Consider the following 26293-nt stretch of genomic DNA (forward strand, 5'->3'; position numbering starts at 1 on the left):
CCACAAACCCACATATTCCAAGGGTATTATACAGTCTAGTCTTGTAGCCTGAGAAACTTAAGAGCATAAAGAACATTCTGTAATCCTGCAGACTCAAATCTCAGCAAAGCACAGAGTGAGAGAAAATCACCACACCTGTGTGAGAAACCCGGACTGGCTGGACACAGGCACACAGGACTGTGGAGAGGAAGAATTACAGATCACTCTCAAACACCTGCAGGAGAGGGAACTCAAAGAGGAAGAATGATGATATTGATACAGACCCATCAAGGTAACACTGTTTAAATGAAGCACAACTGCATTTGCATCACTACCTTCAGTGAGTACCTACATCATGTCCCTCATTACATACTAAGCAGGTGTTTTGTTTGGTTTTTTTAACAAGGAACATCAAAAAACATTTAATACTCAAAATTTCAGAACGTTTAGAAAAAGCAGGGTCTCCAGGACACTTCTCACAGACAAGTCTACTAGTTATGAGGTGGAAGCACCAAGACACACACAGAGTTTTGTTTCATGCAACACCACTTTAACTCAAGCTTAACCGAGGTCTCAGAATCTCCTTTGCTGACTGTTACACGAAAAAAACCCACAACCAGAGACTTACAGAGAAGTCCACACTGTAGTCTTTCCTCTAACTTTTAAAGAAGATGAGAAAAATTAAGGAGAGGTAATAAAGATACTGAATCAAATGCAAAGCTTAGGTGGACAAGACCACCTTATGCAGTCAAGTATTATTTGTGGAGATGACAGCTACAAAGATTGAAGAAAACCAACCCAAATCATTTTATGATTCTAAAATCATCTGCACTTCTTAAGAAAGCTTATAAAAATGGCTTTGTCCTCCAGAAGATCTGAAAATAATTTAACTAAAAATGAGGGAGCAATGTATCTTAAAACACCTTGATAATTACAAAAAAAGGTTACACTTCAATATACTCCATGGAAAGATTAGAGTGTTGAAATTCCAAACAGGTGTCACTTCAATATTTCACCATTTTTACTAAAAACGTTGACTGTAATACAAAGTGCTCTGAGGTTTTTTTCCCAACTCAAAACAAAACAAAAAAGAATTGACAAAACATATTCATTGCACCCTTTCACAGCACTTAAGTACGATGAAGTTTTGCTAAGCAAGGACTACTTGCGAGTCCTTAGATATCAATATCAAATTATTTTATCCCACTAGTCTACAAAATCCAGAAGCTAACATCCATTCAGTAAAAGCAGTGGGATTCTAAAATCAGAATATAACTGTTTTACAGCACAGCAGAAACATTACTGTACAATACATCACATTTATGGTGCTCCAGGATTTCTAGTGGAGGCAAGTACAGACAAGTTAAAGAAATACAAGCTGAGTCCAGAAACACTCTGATAAAAAAAAAAACACTGTACTTTTGCTATTATCTGTTTTCTACTAATGCTGAAAGCACCTGCACTGTAACAGAATGAGAATTAAAACAACAAAATGCACTTATAAGTGCTACACTGAGCTCTGTCATGCAGTTGTTCATTAAAGAATTACATAATGTAATGACTCTTGAGAGGTAAAAAAGTTTGAGGGGAAAGAGGGGGGAAAAAAACCTCAACAAAATCAAAATCTCTGCAGCTGACCTAGTGCACTGAAGGTTAAATGGATGCTGTAGACAACTCTTTATTCAGGTCCTTAAAAGCATTAATGTTGCAGGAAAATTGGCTTACAGATCAGCTAGCTAAGACTGAAGCATTTAAAGATTAACTCCCTTAAAACTTTAATCACTTCAGGCCTTAACTGTCTAATCTGCAACCCAGTTTGTCTCTCATGTCTTACTTAAAATAAGTAGTAAAATGTTCAAGCATCAGATTTTTTTCTCAGAAAAGATGCCTTATACCAAAGTGGCAAAACAAAAACAGCACCAAGTGACTAGCACTTGAATTTTAGAAGTATTGATTTTGACTGCACGTGTAACGATTTCCGGAGACTCTGCATTGGGAATCTCCAAAAGTTCAGGAGTTCTTTAAAACTTTTCTACTTTAAATTCTGGCCTGCTTTTAAATGTCTTCAATTGGCTGCAAGCCTGAAGACAAACAAGCTGGGGTTTGGTGGGGGATTTTTGATATCTTTCTTCTCCCCAACCCAACTGTGAAGCTCTAGCAGGAGTGAATATCAGTTAAGGTCTCAGAGATATAGCTCTCATTCATAATTTATGTATGTCAGAATGAAGGGGATATCTGTACAAGACTAAGGTAAATCAAAATACAAATATACTTTGAAAATATATAAAGACCACTCCTTACTCTAATCCATTTGGTTTTTTCATACCTTAGGTTAGTCAGAACTTGAAAGTTGAGTCCATTTTTCCATAAAAGACATCCTTCACATCAATTTAAGAGTTCATATCTGAAGCTACTCAAAGGTGCAGAAACACTAAGCTCTGCAGCAAAGGCTCTACACAAAAGAGTAATAAGCTGATTCTAACAGCACCAACTCCTCCTCCTCTAGGAGGAAGCAGGAATCCTACCAGATCTCAAAGGGACAACAGGCAGCCTTTCTTTCTTCAGAAGCACTTCTTTTAGCATCATAACACCGGTAAGCTGTCTTCAAATGGGTGTATTAAATAGCTGTTTTTACAAATTACATTTTCTAATTTAAGTAGTTATTTGGATAAGTGATTAGCTTGTCTAGAAATGTATGTTAACTTCCATACTTGCACGCACTTTAAATGCAAATTAATAATTCATGACACTACTACTACTACCACCGCCGGGTGCAGCGGGAAATTTTCTTCCCTACTACTCACAAACTGCACAAACACATTTTATCTAGTTCAAACTTCAGACATGGTACCTATTTCTAGGTATGACTTTCATTGGCGTCATTAATATATTAGCCTCCCAACACTGAGTAATGCAGATGACATTCAGTTTAGCTAATTTAGCCCTGAGGCAAAAATGAGTTTACAGTGTAACAATACATACCAAAGCTTCCTTCTTTGATGTATAACTAATTATGATGTCTAGAAAGGCATACAATAGAATAAAAACTGGATTATAAATATGGAAAATATGCAGAAATGTAGAGCAAACTCATTCACCCAACATACTCTCTCATGCGTTCTTTCTACAAGCAGGAACAAGAAGTTTGATTATCCTAATTTTAAACTGCTCTATATGTCTCAGCTGACTTTAGAGGGTTATTTTTAAACTTAAGCTGTATCTGAAACAAATTCTTTGAAAAGACTATGGAGAAGGACACCCAGAGACGTTCATTTAAAATATCAGGAGGGGCAGCTATTAGACTGGTACATTCTAAATGCATTCTTTTGAAAACCAATGACTTAAAAGGCTTTTCTGAGCCAAATGTTTTATTAAGAATAAATATAAATCTCTCTACTCCTCAAAGTCAACTTACTTCCATGAAACTTGAGGAATCACTGTAATTATTAATAATTCATTACAAAAGACTTTGGGCACCTTTTGCAGCAATTTGCAGGTGGCTCACTTATCAAATTCAGTTATAAGCAGAACAAAACCAAAAGCTGTGAAGCCTTTAGAGAAATGGCAAATGCAAAGAGTGTAAGATTAAGGACAATCTCTTTAGGTCATTTGAGGAGATGCAGACAAGCAGAAGGTCTAAGAAGACACACTGACCGAGATCTACTGACAGTATCGTTCCCTCAACAGGGACTCATGGCTTTGCTCATTTATCACTGACAACCAGAAAACACAAACTTGTTTAACAAGTCAAATTAAAGTACTTGACTTCAATAAAATTTCATGAAGTACATTTCTGTTGAATTTTGGACAATGTGTTTGTTCCCTAACTTCATGTGTTTGTGACCAGAACATAGCTATCATGCTGCACACACAAAAATAGAAACAGTTTAAGTAATTCTTAATCCTTTAATACAGAATACATATACACCAAATATAACATTCTTCAGTAGAGTTCAAACTGCAATTACATTTTATAATGGCCCAATTCTCTACATAGTTGTGTCAAATTACCAAAACTACAAATACAGTCAAGGCTAAAAGTAAAAGTTGAATTTGGGTCCTCATCTTTCCTAGAAAAGATGTTCCCAAAATGATCCCTTCTCACGCAGTCACAGGCAGGTCCAGTAGGCACAGTTTTCCCCATGCTAGCCCATTTTTCAAAACTGGGCTCAACAAAATGAAAAATATTATTTGCACTGGTTTTATTATGGAACTTTTAAAATTACCTACAAAACTCCACTCTTTATACTGTCTTAATTTATGTCTCAGAAATCTGATCATACGAATCCAAGCCCAGAAGGGGGGGGGGCATGCAGGGCTGGGGAAAGAGAAGAGCCCTCCAAAAAACTCTCAGAGGACTTTCATCTATAAGCTTTTTGGCTGGAGCTTGACCAACAGCATCTCTAGAAGCTACAGAGATCACAAGGGGTCCAAGCAGGCATCTTCCATCTCAAAAGTATTAAAGCCTGAGGGGTGGGGGTGTGCATAGCTCTTTTCCACTATTTTCCCCCACTTTGTTTCATAAAATGCCATTAACAACATGAATAGGAAACAACTATTAGACAGTTCAGGGATGTAGTGGAGTCCCCATTGCTGGAAGTTTTCAAGAGGAGACTGGACAGGGTGGCAGATAATCTCAGCTATGCTTCCTTTCCCATGAAAGGCTGGACCAAATCATACTTCAGGTCTCATCCAACCTGGGCTGTTCTGTGATTCTGTGATCGTATCACCCACTACATGCCCATACAAATTACCTGATTCAACCTCTACTACTTGGAAATTATAAACCCCTCCAAATGTCTAAATTCAAAGAATTCACACTGTGAAAAGAGCTGCAAAGAGCTCTGTGTGTGGCACACTGAAATCATTGCCAATAATCAGCTGAAGATCTTCACAGCAGGAGAATTAACTTTGACAGAAGACAAGATTCAAACACCGAATTTCCCTTCAGTGCTATCACTAAGCATGAAAAGCTTTGGCATTTTTCCTTCATGAGAAGATAGAGAAGGGAGTTTGACATGGTTTTGAGATATAAACCATTGCTTTTTTTTCTCATTTAACAGAAACCACTTAATTCCATATAGATCCTTCACTCAAAGGAGAGGAAGTACATTTAAGAAGATTTTAATGCAAACTACTCATAGAACTAAGTGCTATTAATAAATATGTCTATCTTCAGTCTCATACACATTTGTCAGCTATTCTATTCTTACCTTTTTTTCCTTTTCTTTTTCCTCAAGGTTTGCCTGTTACCCCCTTAATGATATTAAAGTTGCCCTTAAGGTGACAAACAGAAAATGGTAACGCAGATTTTTTTCCTTTCCTTTCCATGAATTAATGTTGATTCATGTTACATTCATCCAAAACCTTGAAAAAAACATCCTGCCAAAATCTGACTTTCATAAGTGATTTACTTTAGTACTTGGATCTTTGCAATACCTCTAACTCCTCAATCTTAATTAACTAAAATTTTATTACCACACTTGGAAAGCAGATCAAAATTTGACTGATTTTGCCAATTGGCTGAATCAATGTCCTTAACTTTTAAGTCATCAAATTTCGTTTTACTTGGAAGGTTTAAAATCTTAATGGCTTTGCCTAATGAGTCACTTGAGAACTGATAAAGAAATAATGTTTTGTCCCATCAAAAAAAAAAAAAAAAAAAGAAAATCTTCCTTTAGAAAGGTGTTTCTTGTAGTGCTAACATCCTAGAATTAAAATTACATGGGAGATAAATTAAATGGGTACAGATATATCCCTTAAGCTTGACTGTTTTAAGAGAAGCTGTGCTTATTTATTTCACATTATCACTGGAAGTCAGACACATCGCTTTCTTTGAAATAGGTAAGGGAGATCTGTGTGACAGTATAAATCTTACTATGACTCAAACTCTTGCAGTTGTTTAAGGCAAGATCAAACCACCTAATTCGACCTCAAGAGAGTTGTTAAAAAAAGAAAACATCTCTAAGCTTTGGTATCCAAGTTTATTTCTCTTCTAATGAACTACAACTGTGTGTACTTATCTGAACTCGGGCAGCAGTCAGCAAGCATATGCTGGCCAGGAATGTATTAAGTAGAGAATTACCAGCTAGAGCAAACAGCAATTGCTATAGAGAGTGGTATAATGTTGTAAAGTAATAGAAACACTTCAGAGAAGGCAGGAGCTTCCCCTGTTGCAGCACAGCAGCGCATTGCCAAATGCAGTTATGCAAGTGTACCACAAATGCTGTAACCATCCCTCACGTGTGTGGGAAGCGCTGCTCACCCCGGCAATTCCTGCCTGACATCCCCCTGAAACACAGGGATTGGCCTTGGCCATGAAGAAACGAAACCACACCACTGAAGGAAACAAGCACCCCGTCATGTACACAGCACAGGGAACAACACACACCCCTCTGCTGCGCCGGGGAGCAGCCAGGGAGCTGAGCGCTGGCTGGGAGGGATCGTACTGGTAAAGCTCCCTTTGCTTGCTGTATCGGTGTAACCAACTCAGTGAAGGGTCTTTGTCCTCTGCCACTCATTTTACCCCACTGTACAGACTTCTATTTTCTACTGGCCATCTCCTTCTCTAGCTCATCCTGTCCCAGAAGTTACTAAGTTCACAGCAGTGAAAGTTTCACTCTGACTTCTCAGAAATCTAATTTGCAGAATATGGCCACAGTCCATCATTCCTCTTCAGGATTTTTAGAACCAGATGTTTAGTGAATCCTTGATCCAGATAAGTAAGATACACCTTTTCACTGCATCTCACAATATGAGACCAAGGAAGGGAAAGAAGTGGCACCTTGAGAATTGTCTATTTAAAATGGATCCCTGCTCACCAGCCCTGCTCAGTGTACTGCTCGTGGGAGCAGCTCTTACGGCATCTGTCAAGGACAGAACGCTGGGTAAAAACTGACCACCTTAATAAATTCAGTTAACATGGGAAACTATTTTTATTTTTTTTAAATCTACAATATACAAATACACATTTGCAATTATTTGAACATGACAATGAAAAGTCATCTGCTGTCTGAGGGATGCTTCTAAAAATGTAGTCAATTATACACCTACTGACACAAACAAACATTTCTTTTAAATGCGCTGTTTCTAAATTTGCAGCAGACATTTTCCACACTCTAGAATGTTTACTCAGTGTTTACAGACCAGAATAAACTAGCTTCTGTTAGCCAAAACTATTATTCTTAAAGCTATTTCCTATTCCCTCTACGTGCATAACTTCTACCCATTCCCTGCTGGGTAAGATAAGACAGATCTTTACATGGAGGCAGATGTATCTCCCAATTGGATGTGAAAGAAATTCTAAAAATCACGAAATGTAATGCAAACTTACCAACTCTATTCCCTGTGGAAAAGGAGTGTCTTCCCAGTCCTTCTGAGGAAACCGTTGTATTATTTTCCCCAAACCTTCTGTTGGTCCTGCTAAAAGATAAAATTCTATTACTTAAAGGCAAACTGGTGGAATTTAAATCACCATACATTTAAGAAATTTTTTAGAATATACCCAATATTAGGAAATTTTTCACCACAAGAGGCAGAACAGGATCCTCAAACATGTCTTGCATGTCACATAACAAACACAGTCTTAACCTTCTCCATCGGTAACACGAGGAGTCACTACATGAAAAAAAGCCAGGAGCTGCATCCAGCCTCTGCCCATCGTGTGTCTTTTCAAAATGACACATGATTACTGATAATTCTAGTCTCTCTCTACAAACAGTAGTAAGTTAAAAACTAATAAAACAGATAATGTGATATTTAGAAAAGAAAGCACACAGTTGTCAACCAGCGGTCTTCCAAAAGAAGCCTACAGACTGAAAGAAGTCTACAGATTAAAAACCAACATGATTCATCTAGGACACACTAGCTCCTTGCCAGTATTTCTCGTTGGTTTCCTTAGACAAGTCAGCAGTGGTTTTCCAGACAGAAAGATGTAAAGAAAGCTGCTAATTTCTGATAACTTCTCTGATGCAATGGTCTTCTTTTTTTACCCGTTCCTTTTCAGGAAGGCACAATGGTAAAGATAGAAAGCCCCTTGGAAACACCGCAAATACACCACAACTGTAGCATTGCATCATCCTGGATGGTACAGGAATGCACATACAAACATGAATTCTGTTCTTCACCTTCTGAAGTCAGGAGTAAGTACTGAAAAAATTATAACTTTCTTTCTTTTTTTTTTTTTTTTTTTTTACTGGATTTTACCTCTGGGATACACCAACAAATGAACATGGCAAAGTGAAAGCCATTTTGACATTAATCAATACTATCCTGAAGGAATGTTGAAAATTAGGACCATTTAGAACTGAGCAGTGCACAAGATAAAGTTTGCAATCAATAGCCACCAACTTATGTTTTCCACATTTCAAGCATGACCCTCTAGGTGAAGAACCTTTTCCTGATACCCAGCCTAAATCTGCCCTGACACAACTTCAGGCCATTTCCTTGGTCCTGTCACTGGTCAGCACAGAGCAGAGATCAGTGCCTGCCCCTCCTCTTCCGCTCACGAGGAAGTTGTAACTGCAGTGAGGTCTCCCCTCAGTCTCCTCTTCTCCAGCTGAACAGACCAAGCGCCCTCAGCTGCTCCTCATGCAGCTTCCCCTCAAGGCCTTTCACCATCTTCACAGCCCTCCTTTGGACACTCTCTAATGGCTTAATGCCTTTTTTATATTGTGGTGCCCAAAACTGCCACAATATTCCAGGTGAGGCCGCCCCAGTGCAGAGCAGAGCAGGACAATCCCCTCCCTCAACCAGCTGGAGATGCTTTGCCTGATGCCCCCCAGGACAGGGTTGGCCCTCCTGGCTGTCAGGGCACTGCTGACTCATCTTCAACTTGTCATCGACCAGGACCCCCAGGTCCCTTTCCATGGCACTGCTTTTCAGCCTCTCATTCCCCACTCTGTAAGTACATCAACAGCAAAGCTGAAATTTGCAACCATTTAAAACATCTTTTAATAGCTGACCCATCGCATTCAATTGGATCACCTTTTCTCTAAAATCATACTACAATTAAAATTGAGATTAAACATTAAAATTTTTAAACGTTTTCTTATAAATTCTCAAAGCTATACTTTGATATTATGAGGCAGTACAAATTATGCATTAGTAGTAGCAGTCCATGTGCTGCTTCCTCCACATACACCCAAGCAGCAGCAATGAATACATTATTCTCCTGACTTTACCACAGAAAACAATTTTCAGTCTGACACGATTAGAGTCTGCCAGCACAAATCAGTGCTATGGTGCAAAAAAAAATAGGCTTCCTTTAAGCTGCCTGCTAATTTACAGTTTGAGTTTGCTGCTATCTTAAAACCCACCATAATTTTTGCAGGATATTTAGGTAAACCCAATCTTATGGTTTATTAAGAAGTATTTTCTCCAGTTTATGAATATTTGCACTTAACCTTCTCTGATTGTCTCTTGAAAATAATTTAGGAACAGATGTTCTTGGCAAAACGGGCATATCAACTACAAAGAGCAAACTCCCAAGAGCAATCTTACCCCCACAAAAGCACACACTGTGATTCCCAAGGGCAGCCTGCTGAAGGACTGCAATCACACTGGGTTAGTGATGAGATCTAAGTAGCAGTAAAAGATAAAATCGGCAAGTTAAAAGCCAAAGGAGACATCCCATTACAGAGAAGCTGCAGAGATGCCCAGAAAGCAGAGCTAGGATGTACCAGAAACCAAGGAACAAATACAGACATGGCTACAGCCTCAGTTTTTGTAGGGAAAAAGAGCTCCATATCTATTAGACTGTAGGAACTGAATAGGGTCACCAGTCACTCATTTCACTTGTTTTAAGATCAAGTGTTCCCCTTATGTACTCTTTCACAGCATCTTCTACTGAATTAGCATTCTTCTCCCCTTCACCATTTCATCTCAACATCCTTCCAAAATGAGGAGGCATAAAGGGAAAGGCTTTACCATTCCCTCCCTAAACAGCTCTGGGAAGAGCAGAGAGCCACACACCTTCCCTCCTAAGGCAGGCAAACACACTCCAGCATTCCTTCTTTCTTCTACAGACATCCAGTCTCTGTTTCCTTCTTTCGTGTAAAAAAATAACAGAACAGCTACATTTTCAACTAGATATGGCAGGAATTGATATGTATTTTATTGCCAGCATGCAACAAACAGCCTTCAGCCTTCTGTGCTTTCCTCTTACCCTTTACCTTTGGTACCCTTCTCAGAGAACTCGTCTTTCCTTTATGCAGTCACCTACTTGATAGATGCTACTACTCTCTTTTTCACTCCAAGAGGGCTGTCCCCTCACAGACTCAGTATCAGAACTTCTTCTCTTGTTGAGTTAGAAGTCTCAAATTACCATGTTATCTACTTTTCTAAGTCATATCTTTATCAAATCTCTTCTTCCTATAATTGTTCTAGGGCTGGCAGGTGGCACAAAGAACATACAGCAAACAAATGCATCCAAGGCATCAGTGAGCATCGACACCTTCCAGGCAGAGCAGGACTTGTGGTTGAGAAGCCAACAGCAAGAAAGGGCAGAAGGCACAAGGTGAACTGAGATATCCAGACTTCCTAGAAAAGGAAGTATCAAAGAATTACAGCAGCAAACAGTCCCTGCTATGTCTAAGCCCCCTAAGTTTCTCTGTGGGAACACAAGTGACTTTTTCTTTTACTCTGAATGCAGATCTCAAAAGATTGAGACCTCTGACACTACCAACTACACTTATAAATAATGATATCATGTTTTGAAGCTATCAATCCTTCCAGTTCTCTTTTTATTTGACTGCTACAAAGACCCTCCCTACATTACAGTATAGGAACTTCTTTTAATTCAGAATGAAGAGATGTACAATTTTTTTAAAAAAATTTTAATAGTCTCTCCTTTATGCCAAAAGGTTATCAGGTTTTTTAGGTTACTTTCCTTAGAAGGTCACCAATGCTGGTCACCAATATTAGACCTTAATGTATGTAATTCCATTTTGCTTTCAAGAAGGATTCTAAACCTCCACAGGAATTTACTTGAAAGAAATGCACTTTTGAACATTTTCTGAAAGCCAGAATGAACTTCTTATGCCACCTGAACTTGCACTTCAGTTCACTTCTGGGATCAAATGTCTTGGAGGTCACTGTTGGGAAAACACTCTTGAAAAACAGGAACATGTTCTATCCCCCTCTAGTTCAAGTGCAACTGATTTAGTATCCAAGTTCTCAAAAACTTTAGAAAAGGATCCTTTTCTGAACAGCTCACAGGATCCTCAAAAACTTTCCAGTTCTTAAACAGTCAAAGTTAAGGCCCACAGCAGTAAAGAGAAAGTTCAAAGTTTAGAAAAAGAGTTCATGGAAGGGTGCACGTAGAATATATCACAGAAATGCAACATTTTAAAGGGAAAAAAAATCAATGGTTCTGTATCCAAGATGTGAGCATTAGAAGAGAAAAATAAGTATTCACATCCATCAGATGTGAGTGAAAAAAATAAAAGCAAAACAAAACGCCAACAGAAAAAGCACAGTTAATCCTTCCACAGAAAAGTCCTGTGATAGAGATTTACAAATCTACTAATAATCCATAAAATCTAACTATTTCACATGATTTCTTAAATTGTATAAAACACAGATAGATGGGAAACACTCTTTCCATCCCACTAAACTTTGGTTTGCTTTGGGGGGATTGTTGTGTTTGCCTTTATTTTTTTTTTAACGAATCTGCAATCTTTCAAAATCAAGGCAATCCTTCAGAATATCAGAGTTTTGTATGTTTGCAATTATGAAACAGAATTCATTGTAATTTGATAAATCTGGAAAATAAACAGAATTATTCTTTTCAATTACAGAAATTACTTGGTGAGAAGTTTAGACCCAGGATCACTTGAAAGAATCTCCGTGCTACAGCAGCAAGGACCTGGCCTGCTCTTGCCACAAGAAGCTTCTAACTTGGATTGGAAGTGTACTTTACCCAAATACAGAAATTTCCATTTATTCCTTATACAGAAGCAAAAAGCTAAGCAGAAAAGGTCTGTCTGATAGACTGACTGTACTCCTTCCCATGAATGCAAGTAAAGTTAATTCCCTTAATGCTGCTACACCAGGTTAAAACCTGTGCAAGAGAAGATCTGGTAGCTGCACTTCTATTTAATAGTCACACCAATTCAGTACAGTCTGCTCACCACATTTTCCCAATACTTTATAGTTCAATTACTGTTGATTCTCTGTTGGCATTTTTCAATCCAACTAGTTGCATAACAGCAGAATTGTACTAAGTCCCTAAATCCCATGGTTTGGGGTGAGGGGGTGTGAAAGACAGCTGCCTTCAGCTGACTTATTACTAAATAGTCCAACTTGCAGCAGAGAAGTTATGTTTGAAGATAACAGGTCATTCAAAAGATGGCTGCAACTCAACACCTAAGTGAATTTGCATTCTCAACTGCTTTAGCACAACAGGCAGAAACAAAATAAAAACAGACCATGGGATTTCAACAACTATAATTTGTTTCAATATATGCTACTGGTAACTACTGACAACTTTGCAAAAATATCAAGGCCACATGATGACAAAATAAAAAAAAAGGTGATGAAGATTTTCCCATTAATGAGTTTCATATTTCAACCACATTCCCTCCACTCTGTATCCAGTCTTCTTTCAAGCACTTTTTATTAATTAACACTAGAAGGACATTCCTTCAATATCCAAGTGAAACTGCTATTAACTAAAGCTAATTAAACAAATGTGACACTACATTAAAAACACACACACACAGTGAACAGACAGTGAACACCAGCAGCAACCTCCTCAGTTAGTGCCTGCTCGTATCTGCTTTACAGATCACAGATCTACCAAGATTTCAGAGCTTTTAAGAACATTAGGAAGAATTTCTTCACAGAAAGGGTGATTAGACATTGGAATTGGCTGCCCAGGGAGGTGGTGGAGTGACTGTGCTGGAGGTTTTAAGGAAGGACTGGATGTGGCACTTAGTGCCATGGTCTGGTTGACATGGTGATGATCGGTCAAAGGTTGGACCTGATGATCTCAGAGGTCTTTTCCAGCCTAACTGATTCTGTGACTCTGTGAACTGGCACTTATTAACACTGACACCTTGCTTTTAAATTAGAAAATAGGTTAGTCCAGTGCCAATGACTTCAGATAACCACAGCCAGCAAGAAGGACCTTTGTATCACCAGTAAAAGGATTCCTGTCTTTTGGTATCCTTTCAAATAATGTGCAATCTGCCCCAAAAACATGCTGGAAAGCTCATAGCTAGCACTGCTCACTGAATTCAAATCAATTAGACAGAAGGTTTTGGAGGTTTTTGAAACCACTTAAACTCAGATATACTATACACACCACTCAGAAAACAAACTACTTAATACAGTACATGTGTGTGACCATAGCACAAACAACCTGCATATTAACAATGTGTTCCATGTAAACCAGGAATTGCTTTCTTTATTTATTATATTTACAAAACATGCCTGGAAGTAACATGAATTCAAAAGACATATTTCCAACAAAACTACTGCCATTATTATCATTAAAACCATAAATAGACCCACATTGTTTTCTTAATAAAGTTATTCCTACAAAAACAAAACTATCCCAATAATTCAAGCACTTTGCATTTTCTTTCATTTTGTAGTAGAGTATTTTTTTGTCATATAAAGTGACAATGTAAAGGTATTGTAGCAATTTTCACAGTTGTAATTTTGCGCCTAAGGCAAAAAATCATATTTTCATTTTCACTAAAGGTGCCAAGGAATAATAATCACCATCATCACCCCCATCCAACAGTATCTCTACCTTTAAGATGGTTTAACTCTTTAATCCATCAAAGTTGACTAGAAAATAAATCAGGTTTCAAATTTTTAGACCTTTCATTCTTGTCCCTGTACAGTACATACACGCAGTGAATTGCCCAAGACCAAACCCCAAATTTCAGCCTGTAAGAATTCTGAATGAGCACTCTATACCTTAAGCTAGTAAGGAAGAAGCAACTTTTCTCCCCAGCTAATTTCTTCTGATCTGCCCTTTTTCTCCTTCTCCTTTTCCCATCTTTTCCTTTAAACAATACAAGCATGCAACACATTAAAATTCTGGCATAATTTGCTGGTTCCTGAACCCTAGTCCCCTAAACTCCCTTCTTATATAAATCTTTCCCCATGAAAGGTCACATGCCATCTCTTGCTTGCCCTTGAAATTCCAGAAGCGAGCTGTTAATGCAACTTACATTCCAAATTAATGAGAACTGTGATAAACTCTGTCTTTTCACTTACAAACCCCTGATAAAAATGCATTTGAGCACTAAGTATTGTTAGCCATACACACAAAGCTTTGAATGGAAGCACTTCGGTGATCTGATACAAAAGGTATCATTTTCAGGTGTGAGAAGAACACTACAGATCACAAAGAACATCAGCAGCTATGTCACAGAAAATACTTTAATAGATCCTACATGTAAAGGTAACAAATAATTTCAGTATTGAGAAGTACAACTTTACATGTTGGGAGTTAGAAACAGTGTGTGAAAGATGCACAGATGCAGGTGGCAGAGCACAGCACCATTTATCCTTCTCAAAATAGTACTTAGTGCTAAAGACATCACTAAAATCTGCTGTGAGGTAAAATCAAAGTTCTTAGTTTCAAAACAGCAGAAGTTTTAAACTATCCAGGATTCTTGTCACTTTTAGGAGTTCCGGAAAAGCTCCTCACGGAAGCATGAAGACAACTCATGTTCCATCTTGTAAAAGGGAACAGAAATGTACCAGAGGTCTCCCTCTACCTTTAAAAACATCACTACAGAAATCTTGATGCCAGAAGACAGAAAATACCACAGATATCCCCATTTTAACTCAGCCCCTTTACAGAAATCAGAGCTGAAACCTAAGTGAACAAGAGGCCAAAGGAGAACTAACATTAAACAACTAGAAGGGAAAATATTTCTTTGATAGGCCTAAAACACATGGCATGGTATTCTGAAAAAATCTGTCCAACCCCATTACAACACAGGTCATGTGCACCCCAAAGTCTGAAGTAGCCTGGACATGGACATTTACATAAGTGTTTAACTCAGATGTATTCTAGAGAATAAAGATTTTATTGCAGCCTAATAGCCACCGAAGGTTAAACAAAATGCTGGCACGTTTAGGAAGATGGAATGAAGACAGGCTTTGCACAGTGACCACAGACACTATTTGTACAACTGGCACAACTCAGTCAGTTCATCTTAATCAGGTCAAAGAAACGCATGCAACAATCCCGGGAATTTGAATGACAGACGTTCTGGAGGCTTGCCATGTTATCAAGGATGCAACAAATAATAGGATAAGACGATCCTCGGGCCCTTTTCTTTGTAAACAGGAAAAATTTGTTGAACTTAGCAGGGGAAAAAAAAAAAAAAGTAGCATTTCAATCTTCTCCCAAAGTGTACTGGCACTGCTAGTCAGGACTACCTGAAATACTTGGATGGTCCAAAATCCTGAATGCCTCGGTATTTATTTGACTTTGGCAGTTTTGTAATTTGCAGAGCCATTAACCCATCTTATCCACGAGGGAAGGAAGCACAGAAAAAGGGCTCTACACCCCAAGGATGTACAAAAAGCAGGCTCAACTGACCTCACCTGAATCTCAGATTAGCACCTTATTCACTATTAGCATCCTTCCCACTATTGCAATAGATATTCTCCTATGCAGGTCAACAATAATCTTCATTACTCCTAGGCATCAGAAGTCATTTCTATGCTTTGTAAATAAAGGAGGAAAACTACTCTAGCTTTTAATTAAGTTAAAGCAGGTGGCAGAAGGGGGAATGGCAATACATGCCATATCTCATTCCACTAAATCAACCGGTGTTTCTGCTGAAAGGAGGTTAGTGGCAAATACTCAGTTAGGAAACCTCTAAAAGAGGTTTGAAAAGTCTAAGGAAAATTCACATTGATGGATGAACTTCAACCACTGAAGTTGTACCAATGCCAAGGGAAATGAAAGTGGATAAATACCATAAAATGCAGAAGAGGAAGTAAATAGAGAAAAGTGAAGCATGGGCAGAAGGAAGAGGAAGAACAGGGGATGTCATAACCATCACCATAGGTTAGATGCATATTTAGCTACAGCAGTAGTGTCCCTCTAACTCTGCTCAGCAGGATCCAGCCCACCAGCACTGGCTGATGGTGCACACGATGATTTGGTCAGCCAAGGTTCCATTAGTGTCCAACCCTTCTGAAGGAACGTACCAAACATCACAAATTCAGTATTACCCTTGGAAAAACATCAGCCATGCAAGGTGTTGCCTCATTCTGAAAGCCATGCTTGAGAACAAAACTGCAGTGACCCATGGCAATGACCTCACTGACATTTTTCAACTGTGAGTTCTGTAAAAAGCTGTTTCTTTTTGCTGCCGTTGCACCCACTGTCTTTGAGAGCTCATGGAGGAACTCCTGCAATGGCATGAGCTGTCCTTTAAAAAGCTTTTCTGTCCTATAAACCAATGAAGGTGCCAGTTACTACTGAAGAACCCTCACTAGCATTCCAACTCCTCAAAAATTTTACCTGGATAAGTTACTGATACAATTAATGCAGCTTGGCTGCAACAGCTGGACCTCAGGACTCTTCCTTCCAAACAGAAGGTTGGGATATAACACACTTCTGGACAAACACTGTATTTTTGCTGAGTGGACACTAACAGGGCTTTCCAAAAGTCTTAAAAGAAAACAACAGACAAGAAAGCAACAATTAATGTTAAATAATTTTCAAGTAATTCCCTATCTAGTGGTGGGCACAATACTCAAGAAATTGGGAAAAAGCTTGGGCAGCTGGCAGGGAGAAAGTTTCCTGCTAACTGACAATTCCCCTTCTTGTTTGCAAACAAATCACTTTTGCCAGCTTCTGCATAGGAAGGGAAGATCAGACTTCAAAATAAACATGCTTTGTTAAACAAACAGTCTTTTGAACACACCGGACTGAAAAAGACTTCCCAGCTGTCCTGGAGAAAACATTTTTTATTTATTTTCAAGGAAGGTATAAAAAACAGGATGCCAAAACCACACTCAGCTTTGTACTCTGAATCAATGTCTTAAGTTTCACAGACTGCTCACAGAAAAAAAAAAAAAGAAAATTTAGGCAGCTTCTCAGTTCTAACAAATTACATATACTGCTCTAACAAATTATATATACTGCTCAGTTTTAAAAATAACCCTGCCTTATCTACTAAATACGATCTCTGTTTTCAGCGAGTTATCTTCCTTCTACAGCCATCCTTTGGAGTTACCTTTAACTGAGATATCCCATAAATAAAAATTAAGCTCCACTTTGAGATTTCCTAAATATAACTATAACATTCGGGTTTTACCAAAACAGTGTTACCTTTTCAATATTATTATTTCAACATATTAATCAACACAGCATAGAAAAATTGAATGCATTAAAAAAAAAAACAGTGTGAGTAAATCCTTCTACCTTTTTACTTTTTGTAGGGTTGTTTTTTTAACCAAACACACATGGCAAGGTTACAATAAGTTTACAGACATTTACAGTCCAGAGATGTAAGCTGCTGTAACTGTAATCTGATTTTGCTGAGTATAAAGAAAGCTATTCATATTCTAAAATTCAGCAAGGACACGACTTCACGAAAAGGCTTTCTACATTTAACTCTTAAAGAAGTACGTTCCTATGCTGAAACTTATTTTTCTAAATCGCTTTACAGGAGAATAATAGGTAAGGAAGACTATCTACAGCAGTTCTCTCTATCAGTATTCATTTACAGGATTCCTGAATATGAATATTCAGGTCAAAATGCAATAATTAAAACAGACCCTAAATTAAAAAATAAATGAAGTGTTTCAGCATATTTAAGTAAATCAGGCTTTAACCTCTATTATGTGGAGTTTTTTTCCTATTACATTTTTTTTTCCTAGGAGCAGAGTGGAAACAAAGCTAAATTGGTGCTGGAGGGAAGGAATCCCACATTTATAATTTTACTGACTATATGTTACTTGTTCAGATATATAAAATAACTTCTGCAAGCACGTTTCATCATATTCAGAAGAAGTCATAATTAGGTCTATGAACGACATAATATAGATAAAAATCCTAAATAATATTCAGACTATCAAACTGAATATGGAAAAATGTTACTATGCTCTACTGAAATTGTTAAGAATACAGTTTAGGGGCTTTTTAAAATCCTCATCATTCATACTTGTGTGAACATCGATAAACAAGGTTATAAAGCCAATACAAAGAGAGATTCCTTCTGTGACTTTCTGTGGGAATAGGAGAGAGTCATGTGACAAAGATAAAATGCTGCTCGAAGTAATCTCATTTTAAGAGCCATCCACAGTATCATAATAAATTACTGATTTTGAAAATCCATATATATATCATCATGAAATTAAAATTTTTTTAAGTCCTTTCAAGCCCTATAGAATCTAGGCAAGTTGCAGCCTAAATCCTAAACAAAAACTCTGAAGAAGCTTCCTAACATTGCAATTCTATTTTCATTTTAAAAACTGCTCAATAAAAAATAAGGGGAAAAAACCAACCAAACAAAAAAAAATCCACAAAACTTCACTACAGAAACACACTAAAAATCCGGATGAGGTGAGGAAGAACAAGCAGCACTGCGAGCAACAAGCTACTGAAGGCTGAATTCCTGAAAGCCTTGATCCCACACAGAATCTCAGTCTAAGGCTCTGATAAACTTCTCTGGCACCTGTAACACCTGCTCCACACAGCCCGGTGTGCACTGTTACTGCACTGGGAGCTTTTGCTAACTGTGAATACTTGTACACTTCTCCTACTGGGCCACCAACTTCCCAGAAACTTGTCCGAACTCAGCGCTTTCAGTAGCCCCTGAGCCGCCCTTGGGCTCTCGCAGGATATCTTCACCCTCCCCCAGTTGGTTTCCTAAGGAAATGAGGTTTCTGCAGTGCACACTGGGCTGTCTCTCAGCTTCTCTCCACCCCCTTCAGCTGGCAGCCATAAACATACTGACAACAAAAAAGCAGAATGCAAACCCTGAAGTATATCAATAAGATAAAGTTACTTTTAAATTCAACCCATCATCACACTTATTTTTGTGTTGCTTATTCCAAGATCCAATTATTTTAGAGAAACAGTGTTTTGAGTTCAACAAATGCTTCCCAAACTGATGCATCTGGTAACAGAATATTATTAGATCTACTCTGTTTGGGAGAGTAAGATCAGTAGTAGTTGGATACACAGGGTGGAATAAGCATACACAGAGTTTGAGGTTGGGTCTTCTTTTATAAAAGATGTGTAAACTCTTGGACAAAGACATTCTTGGGCAAACAATGAGACTTCCCTTGAAGCTCACATTTGTATCCAATGGTCTGAACAAGTGGTTTTGTTTGAGGGAGGGAGCCAAAGAGCTCAAATTCAGTCATAAAGAGCTCTGAAACAAAATGTCTCATAAAAATGGTGATTCAAGAGTGTTCCCCAACGAAAGACAAAGATTTCATGCCTGCTGCATGTCGAAATAAAAAGTGGAAACAATGAAAAGCAAATGGGTTCTCAAAATGTACATAAAATTACATACTTGCCCTGTTAGAGAGATGCATAAAAAACCACTAAGAGGAACACAAATACTTTTTGCTCAAAAATTACAGTGGCTTGAGTAACACCATTCAGACCTGCTGTCAGAAGGACTTCAAGTAAATACTCAGATTGTAAGAGGAATCTTGTCCCTACCACAGTCTATCTTTAAAAAAAAAAAAGATAAAATTAGATTGCCAGTGTGAATTATCACCTGAAAATTCTGCTGATGAGAAAAACTGTCACTGCACAAGACCAAATGTGTCTTCTCAAGCATTGACTTGTTTCAAAGGCACCACGGAGTCGGATGTATCTAATTAACAGGGAATGCAATGTTGCAAAAGAGTAAGCAAAATACTTCCCAGAGCTGGCTGATAACTGCATTTCAGTGTAGGGCTCCCCAACACACAGACCCATGATAAGTAAGCAGAGAGACACACACATTCTTTGAGAGGCACAAAGAAGATTCTGGAAAGATTTTCCATCCCATGAAGAAGAGCAAACACAGCATTAGAAGACAGTTCTAGCTACACCAACCTCACATATTTGAATTAGAAGACCTGGACTCTATATTTAAACACTAATCTTTGCTACAAATCAGACATCTTTTTTCCCCTTTTAAACTGAATACATTCTACCTTTCCTTAAATCTTCATATACTTTTTAAAGTTAACTGGCTTATGGAAAGAACACAGCTGTGGTAGGAAAAGAAACATGAAGTTATAGGTTTCATAGCTTCACGTATCTGACCTCCAAGCAAAAATACTGAGATAAATGGCCACAGCATTTCAAGTTACCTTTGTGAATGTTTTTTAAAATATCTTGACAGCCAAACATTTGCAGCTATCTGTAACACATAAAAAGCTAATAAGAAATGGATTTTTCCTTTAAAAATAAAAAAATCAACAAAATTCACAAACTGAGATTTTAAAGCCAAGCCATTGGTCACTACTTAGATGTCTCATTTTTATGTAAATCACCTGAAAGATTACTCATACATTAAAAAATGCTGGCTCTTTCTGCAGTGTTAAGTTATATTAGTTAATCTCCTTGAATATCAGCTTGCTAATGAGGCAGACCTGCAGAATCTCTTTTTTAACATTTTTATTGGTTTGATGCCAATGTCAAATCTAGCTGAGCAAATAAATTAAGCTTACTACAGTAGCAGAAAACCAAAGAGCTTCCTCTAACTCTTCTAGCAGGTACACAGGTGTTACTTGAGTTACCAGCTGTAACCATTCTCTCTTTGGTCAACACACTGCAGAGAATCCATGACCCTGTTCCATTTCCACACAAAGATCTCAGCTGAAAACTGTATTACCCTGCTCTCCACAGGAATAACCTTAGCCATCACTTACAAGTTCCTGTGGCATGCTCAGGTGTGGTCAGCACACTCGGATGGCCTCCAGAGGGACTCTGACAGGCCGGGGAGGTGAGGCTGTGCAAACCTCACGGAGTTCAACAAGGCTGAGCGCAAGTTCTGCACCTGGGTCGGGGCAATCCCAAGCACAAACAGAGGCTGGGTGGAGAATGGGTTGAGAGCAGCCCTGAGGAGAAGGACTTGGGGGTGTTGGTCGATGAGAAGCTCAACATGGCCCAGCAATGTGAGCTCTCAGCCCACAAAGCCAAATGTATTCTGGGCTGCATCGAAACGACGGTGGCCAGCAGGTCGAGGGAGGGGATTCTGCCCCTCTGCTCTAGTGAGATCCCAGCTGGACCTGTTTGAGCAAATCCAGAGGGCTACAAACATGATCAGAGGGCTGGAGCACCTCTCCTATGAAGACAGTGTAGGAGAGTTGGAGCTGCTGAGGCTGGAGAAGAGAAGGATGCAGGGAGACCGTGGAGTGCCTTCCTAAAGGGGCTATAAGAGAGCTGGAGAGAGACCTTTTGTATGGGCATGTAGTGACAGGACAAGGGGAGATGTCTTCAAACTGAAAGAGAATGAGTTTAGATCAGATATTAGGAAGAAATTCTCTACTGTGAGGGTGGTGAGGCACTGGAACAGGTTGCCCAGAGAAGCTGTGGCTGCCCCATCCCTGGAAGTGTTCAAGGCCAGGTTGGATGGGGCTTTGAGAAACCTGGTCTAGTGGGAGGTGTCCCTGCCCATGGCAGGAGTGTTGAAAGTAGGTGACCTTTAAGGTCTCATCCAACTCAAACCACTCTATGATTCTTAAGGGAGTCAAGGGGAAGGAATGTAAGAGCACACTGTTTTAAATATGGAAAGAAAAGGAAGGAAAAATGTAAGGTTCCAATTTAATATGCAGCGCTTAAATCCTCATAAGTAAGGAGGAACTACAACCTAACATCCTTCAGCTTTTATTTTCCCTAAATTCACTTGACCTTACAAACTTTAATAGGTGGGATCCCACACACAGATCCAACGGTGGTTACTGAATTTTTTCATCAGAGGAACAGAATCATGTCAGCTTCAGATTTGAAACTTTTTACTTCTAGTAAACCTACTTCACATAAAGGAGAAGCATCTGCATCATTTTAGAAACTTTCTTTCAAAATCTCGTAATGAGTGCTGCTGAGTTGATTGAGCTGCTTCATTAGTGTGATATAAAATACCTATCCCTACCCCAGCTGCAGATGCAGCCCTGAACCTCAGTGCAGCAAACTGGGTATAATCCAGCAGTGGCCACATAGTGGGAGGTAAGAAAATGTGTACCATGAGGCTGTGTTGCCTTGGGTGACTCACAGAGATGGAAGTTAATTGCTCATCCCTCACACTTTTTCTTTTTTTTGCCTACTAAATACATCATTATCTTGGACCATCCCATCTAAAGAGAAACTGTTTGGTTTTCAAAGATTTTGCCTACTAATTTCTCTTCAGCTTAACAGCTGCTCTCAGAAGACATTTTTCTTGCGCCAGATGTCAGAACACAAAATTAATGTCACAACTTATAAGACACTTTCCATTATAATATCACAACACTTCTAACAAAAGACAGATGACCTGTCAAAACAGGGACATCCCCCCCCTTTTTTACACTCAGTGAAAGATTAATTGCCTAAAACCACAAGTGACAAAGCTACAGCTACTTATGTCCAACGTCTCTACTAAGGGGTTTAGTCCCTGTGTCCCCACACAGTTAAACTCTTACAAAAGCCATTTTTATTAATTAGTACTATTGCCATAGAAAACAATTCTTACCACGACCTTTTCTCAGCTGTGGCCTAATAACAGGGATTCTTTAAAGTTTAATAAATAATTCTCTTTAGTTTTGTGGCATTCTTATGTAGGCCACCTATAGAACATTTTTCTTAATGTAACAGTGAGAAGAATTCAGTGGTATGACAGGCACTAGATGGTGATTCTCCAAGAGCGTTTTTGGTTATGCAGTAGTTTTGAAGAAAACATCAGCCAAGAAAACTCTTATATGCTTCTGAAGTCCTGCCAGGATGTAAGTTAAATGACCCAATATGAATTCTAAGTCATAGAAAGCCTCGCAATTCAGTTGCTTGACAGACAACAAGGCAAATTACTGCGATTGAAAGAGACTTCTACACTCCACACAAAATATCACAAAACAACAGAGGTGCAATAACTCTACAGGAAGTTTACTCATCAAGAATCAGAGCCTGAGCAGTGCTCATGCAGTGCTGAATACCTTGTCACATGAGTCTGGAGAACATTCTAACACACAGTAAGAAATGCATTCAACCAGTCTTGAAAAATAAGGTGCATAAACACATGTGAAAGACCACAAGGCTGAGCAAGACCTTGAATTTTCTCTACTCTTTCACACAAAACAAAAATAGCAGAAGGTCCAAAACCCAAAATTTTCTCACCTATATGGATTACCAGTGACATACCTTGTCTTTCTTTGGGCTATAAAGATTTTCAACAGTGGAGCACTAAGTATGGCCAGACACTGATTTAATTGGGAGCGTATCCAAGAAAGTTTGGCTACAAACTCATTAAGGAGCAGGAGAGCTTCCAGTTGCTGTAGGAGGGAAAACAGATTGACACCCCACTTTCAACATAGTAATTAGAATCTGCTGCTCATGGTCTAGGAGCAAGATATTTTTATTTACATATCACAGTTTGAAGCTCCACGTGGGTTAGTTGCTGGCAGGTGCATTTCTACGTCCTTATCCCAAAAAACAATTTGCTTATTAAAAGATAAATGACTGCATTATGTTACCTGTCAATCTAGTAATAGGCAGTTGAGGTGGACCATCTTATCTAAGTTTTATTTCCAAGAGTGCAGAGCCCTAGAGCACTGATGTAAAATGCCTCTTCTAATGAAGACCACAGACCTTGCACAACATGACAGTGAAAACGAGCTTCCCAACTGTCCTTTGAAACTGTCAGCTGAAACACAACTGATGTCACTTTTCTTGGAGGATTCAGGGAAGTTCAAGTGCTGAACAATATTATCACAACAAGTTGGAACAATGTTGACCCACTGACCAAAGGAATCCTTGCCAGAAGAACTCAGAGTAATTCCAGATAGTTCAAGTCATCTGAGGTAACGTTTGGTGCAATGAGTCACGTAAGATAAATGGGTCTTCTGTTTTAAACAAAAGACATACCAATTTACCATAGTGGTTAGCCAAGTATGCAATCCCAGAACCAAACTTAAAGAATGGGATCAGTTTTATAGAAAGGAAATCTCTCCTGACTCTGGATTCAAGAATACATCCAGTTACTCCACTACTTGTACTTGTACAGTGTTTAAGGTTTTGCACAACAGCTAACTCCAGAGACCAGTATCATCTAGGTCTCCTTTAATAATTCCTGAAGAAATGTCTGAAGACAACTTGGAATAAGAATGAATTCTGTCTGGTTTCAGTGGGCAAGAAGTCAAAGAAGAACAGCTTGGTCACTTCAGGAAAGCAGCGTTAAACAATCTGACAGCCCCACTGCACTGAGCCAAAGGAACAAACGCCTTCACTGAAATCGGCCTCGTGCTGCAAATGGCTCTGAACCTGGAAGGTTTAGCTAAGAAGAAGGATTAAAGCAAGTGTCCACTTCCTTGAAAACCAGGTATTCCCCATTTACTCTGTGGGCAGTGAAGTAACATAATTTAGAGGCTTTCTGGGACTGAGTGTACTGGGACAGAGTGTACTGGATATAGTTGCAATGAAGTTCATTTCCTTCACAGCAGCCTGTAGGGTGCTGTGTTTTAGGCAGGTGAGTGAAACAGTGTTGATAATAAACCAAAGTTTCAGCTGTCACTCAGCAGAGCTTGCACAGCATCACTGTCCCCTCAGCGAGCAGGGCTGGAGGATGGCAAGATGTTTGGAGGAGGGACAGTTGGCCCAAACTGGCCAAAGAGATATTCCAACACTATGTAACATCATTCTCATTAGTTAAACTGGGAGAGTTTTTCCAGTCAAAGTAGATGTTGCTTGGAGATAGGCTGGGCTTTAATCTGCTGGTGGGACATGGAGACTGATTACTTTTGCATTGCCTTCCTTTCTTTCCTTGCTTCCTTTCCTTCCTTCCCACACCTTCAGTCACTGAACTTTATCTCTACCCACAAGTTCTTCTCAATCCTGCCCTTCTGATTCTCTCCCCAGTATCTCTGTAGAGAAGTGAGCAAGCACCTGGGTGAGAGCTTGGCCCCTGGCCAGGGTCAACCCACCACTGAGAGGATTCAGGAGGTTAATCAGATTTCCTTCACAGCCAGTGACATCCAGGCAGCAGGTAGATGATACACCATGACTACAAAACATGGCTCCACTTCCACACTGAAGGACTCCTTCAGTGTAGGATCCTGCATTTATTTAAGCAAGTCTAATTACTGCAGTACGTCTTTTCCAAGACAAAAATAACAGTTCCAACAGACATTGCCCACTGGAAAGGTTCTGAGATATTAATTCCACAGAGGTGAGGAATTTTCACTGAAAAAGTAAAGACAAACTTGCTTAAAATGAAGTAAATTTATACTATTTTTCTCTGTGATAGTGAATTGTAACCACTATACACTGGCTGAATGGCTGGTCTGTAGCCACAGAAAAGGAACATGGGTGTCATGGAGGCAAATCTAGAACTCACAGGGAAGGAGGACGACTGCCACTGTCACAGTTCCAGCTTCCTGGTTTCACAAGTAGCCATGCCCTCCAAGGTATGCAAACACAGCACCTCAAGCATACATTAACTTCTTCTTCCTGGGTTTTACTGAACAGCCTCGTGCTGAAGAAGTTGTCAAATTTATCATGTGGTCAGAGGGTAATACCCTCAAAATGGACTTGTTAGGATGGCAGCACCCAATGAGCTTGCTGACAAAAGCTGCCTGCCACTAAAGGTAGTGCTAAATGCTCTGACTTCAGGTGATGTCAACTCGTGACACCCACAGGCCCTCAGATCCAGGGGGACGTTCAGACCCCTTCCAAGAAGACAACTTCCAATGTAAAGATCTTGGTCATTCTTGTTTTGACTAAAGATGAACAGTGGAGCATCTTAAGATTTCCATCTCTGTGGTAATAGGGATACAACACATGTGGAGTACAAGATGGAGTCAGTTCTAAAGTTGCAAAAGAAGAATTCAGGGAGCCAGAATATCTTGGAAAAAGAACAAATATGGAACAACCTTCTGCCACTCCGAAAAGAAAACAACTCACAGCTATGGAACACTCCATCTCCCCAAGGAAGAGACGTGCCAGATGCATTCCAGTTAATGTGTCCATGTGTTTTCTCATTCTCCACGCATGGAGCATGAATGTTCCATCTACAGAGTCTGTACAAGGAAAAAAATTCCCTTTTCTCAAGTTTGCAAGTGTAAGTGGTGTGTTCAAATTCATGCAGGCTACATTCAAATATAAAACTACAAATTTGGTAGTACTTTATAGGAA

The 26293-nt window shown here is 39.1% G+C and overlaps 1 protein-coding gene across 5 annotated transcripts in view; it reads right to left on the minus strand.

The window, feature by feature from the left end:
- The window catches only part of SBF2 (SET binding factor 2), a 257500-nt gene that overhangs the window by 200634 nt on the left and 30573 nt on the right, over positions 1–26293 (minus strand). For 3 of the 5 annotated variants that reach the window (XM_051803853.1, XM_051803855.1, XM_051803857.1), the window contains exon 2: positions 7313–7401. In XM_051803853.1, the coding sequence (XP_051659813.1) occupies positions 7313–7401 (89 nt within the window). The remainder of the gene's footprint in view (positions 1–7312; positions 7402–26293) is intronic. The other 2 variants (XM_051803854.1, XM_051803856.1) reach the window with 1 other exon arrangement.

Source organism: Manacus candei, unplaced genomic scaffold (assembly GCF_025592945.1).
Source record: "Manacus candei isolate 608988 ecotype Guabito, Panama unplaced genomic scaffold, ASM2559294v1 h1tg000060l, whole genome shotgun sequence".
Lineage (NCBI taxonomy): Eukaryota > Metazoa > Chordata > Aves > Passeriformes > Pipridae > Manacus > Manacus candei.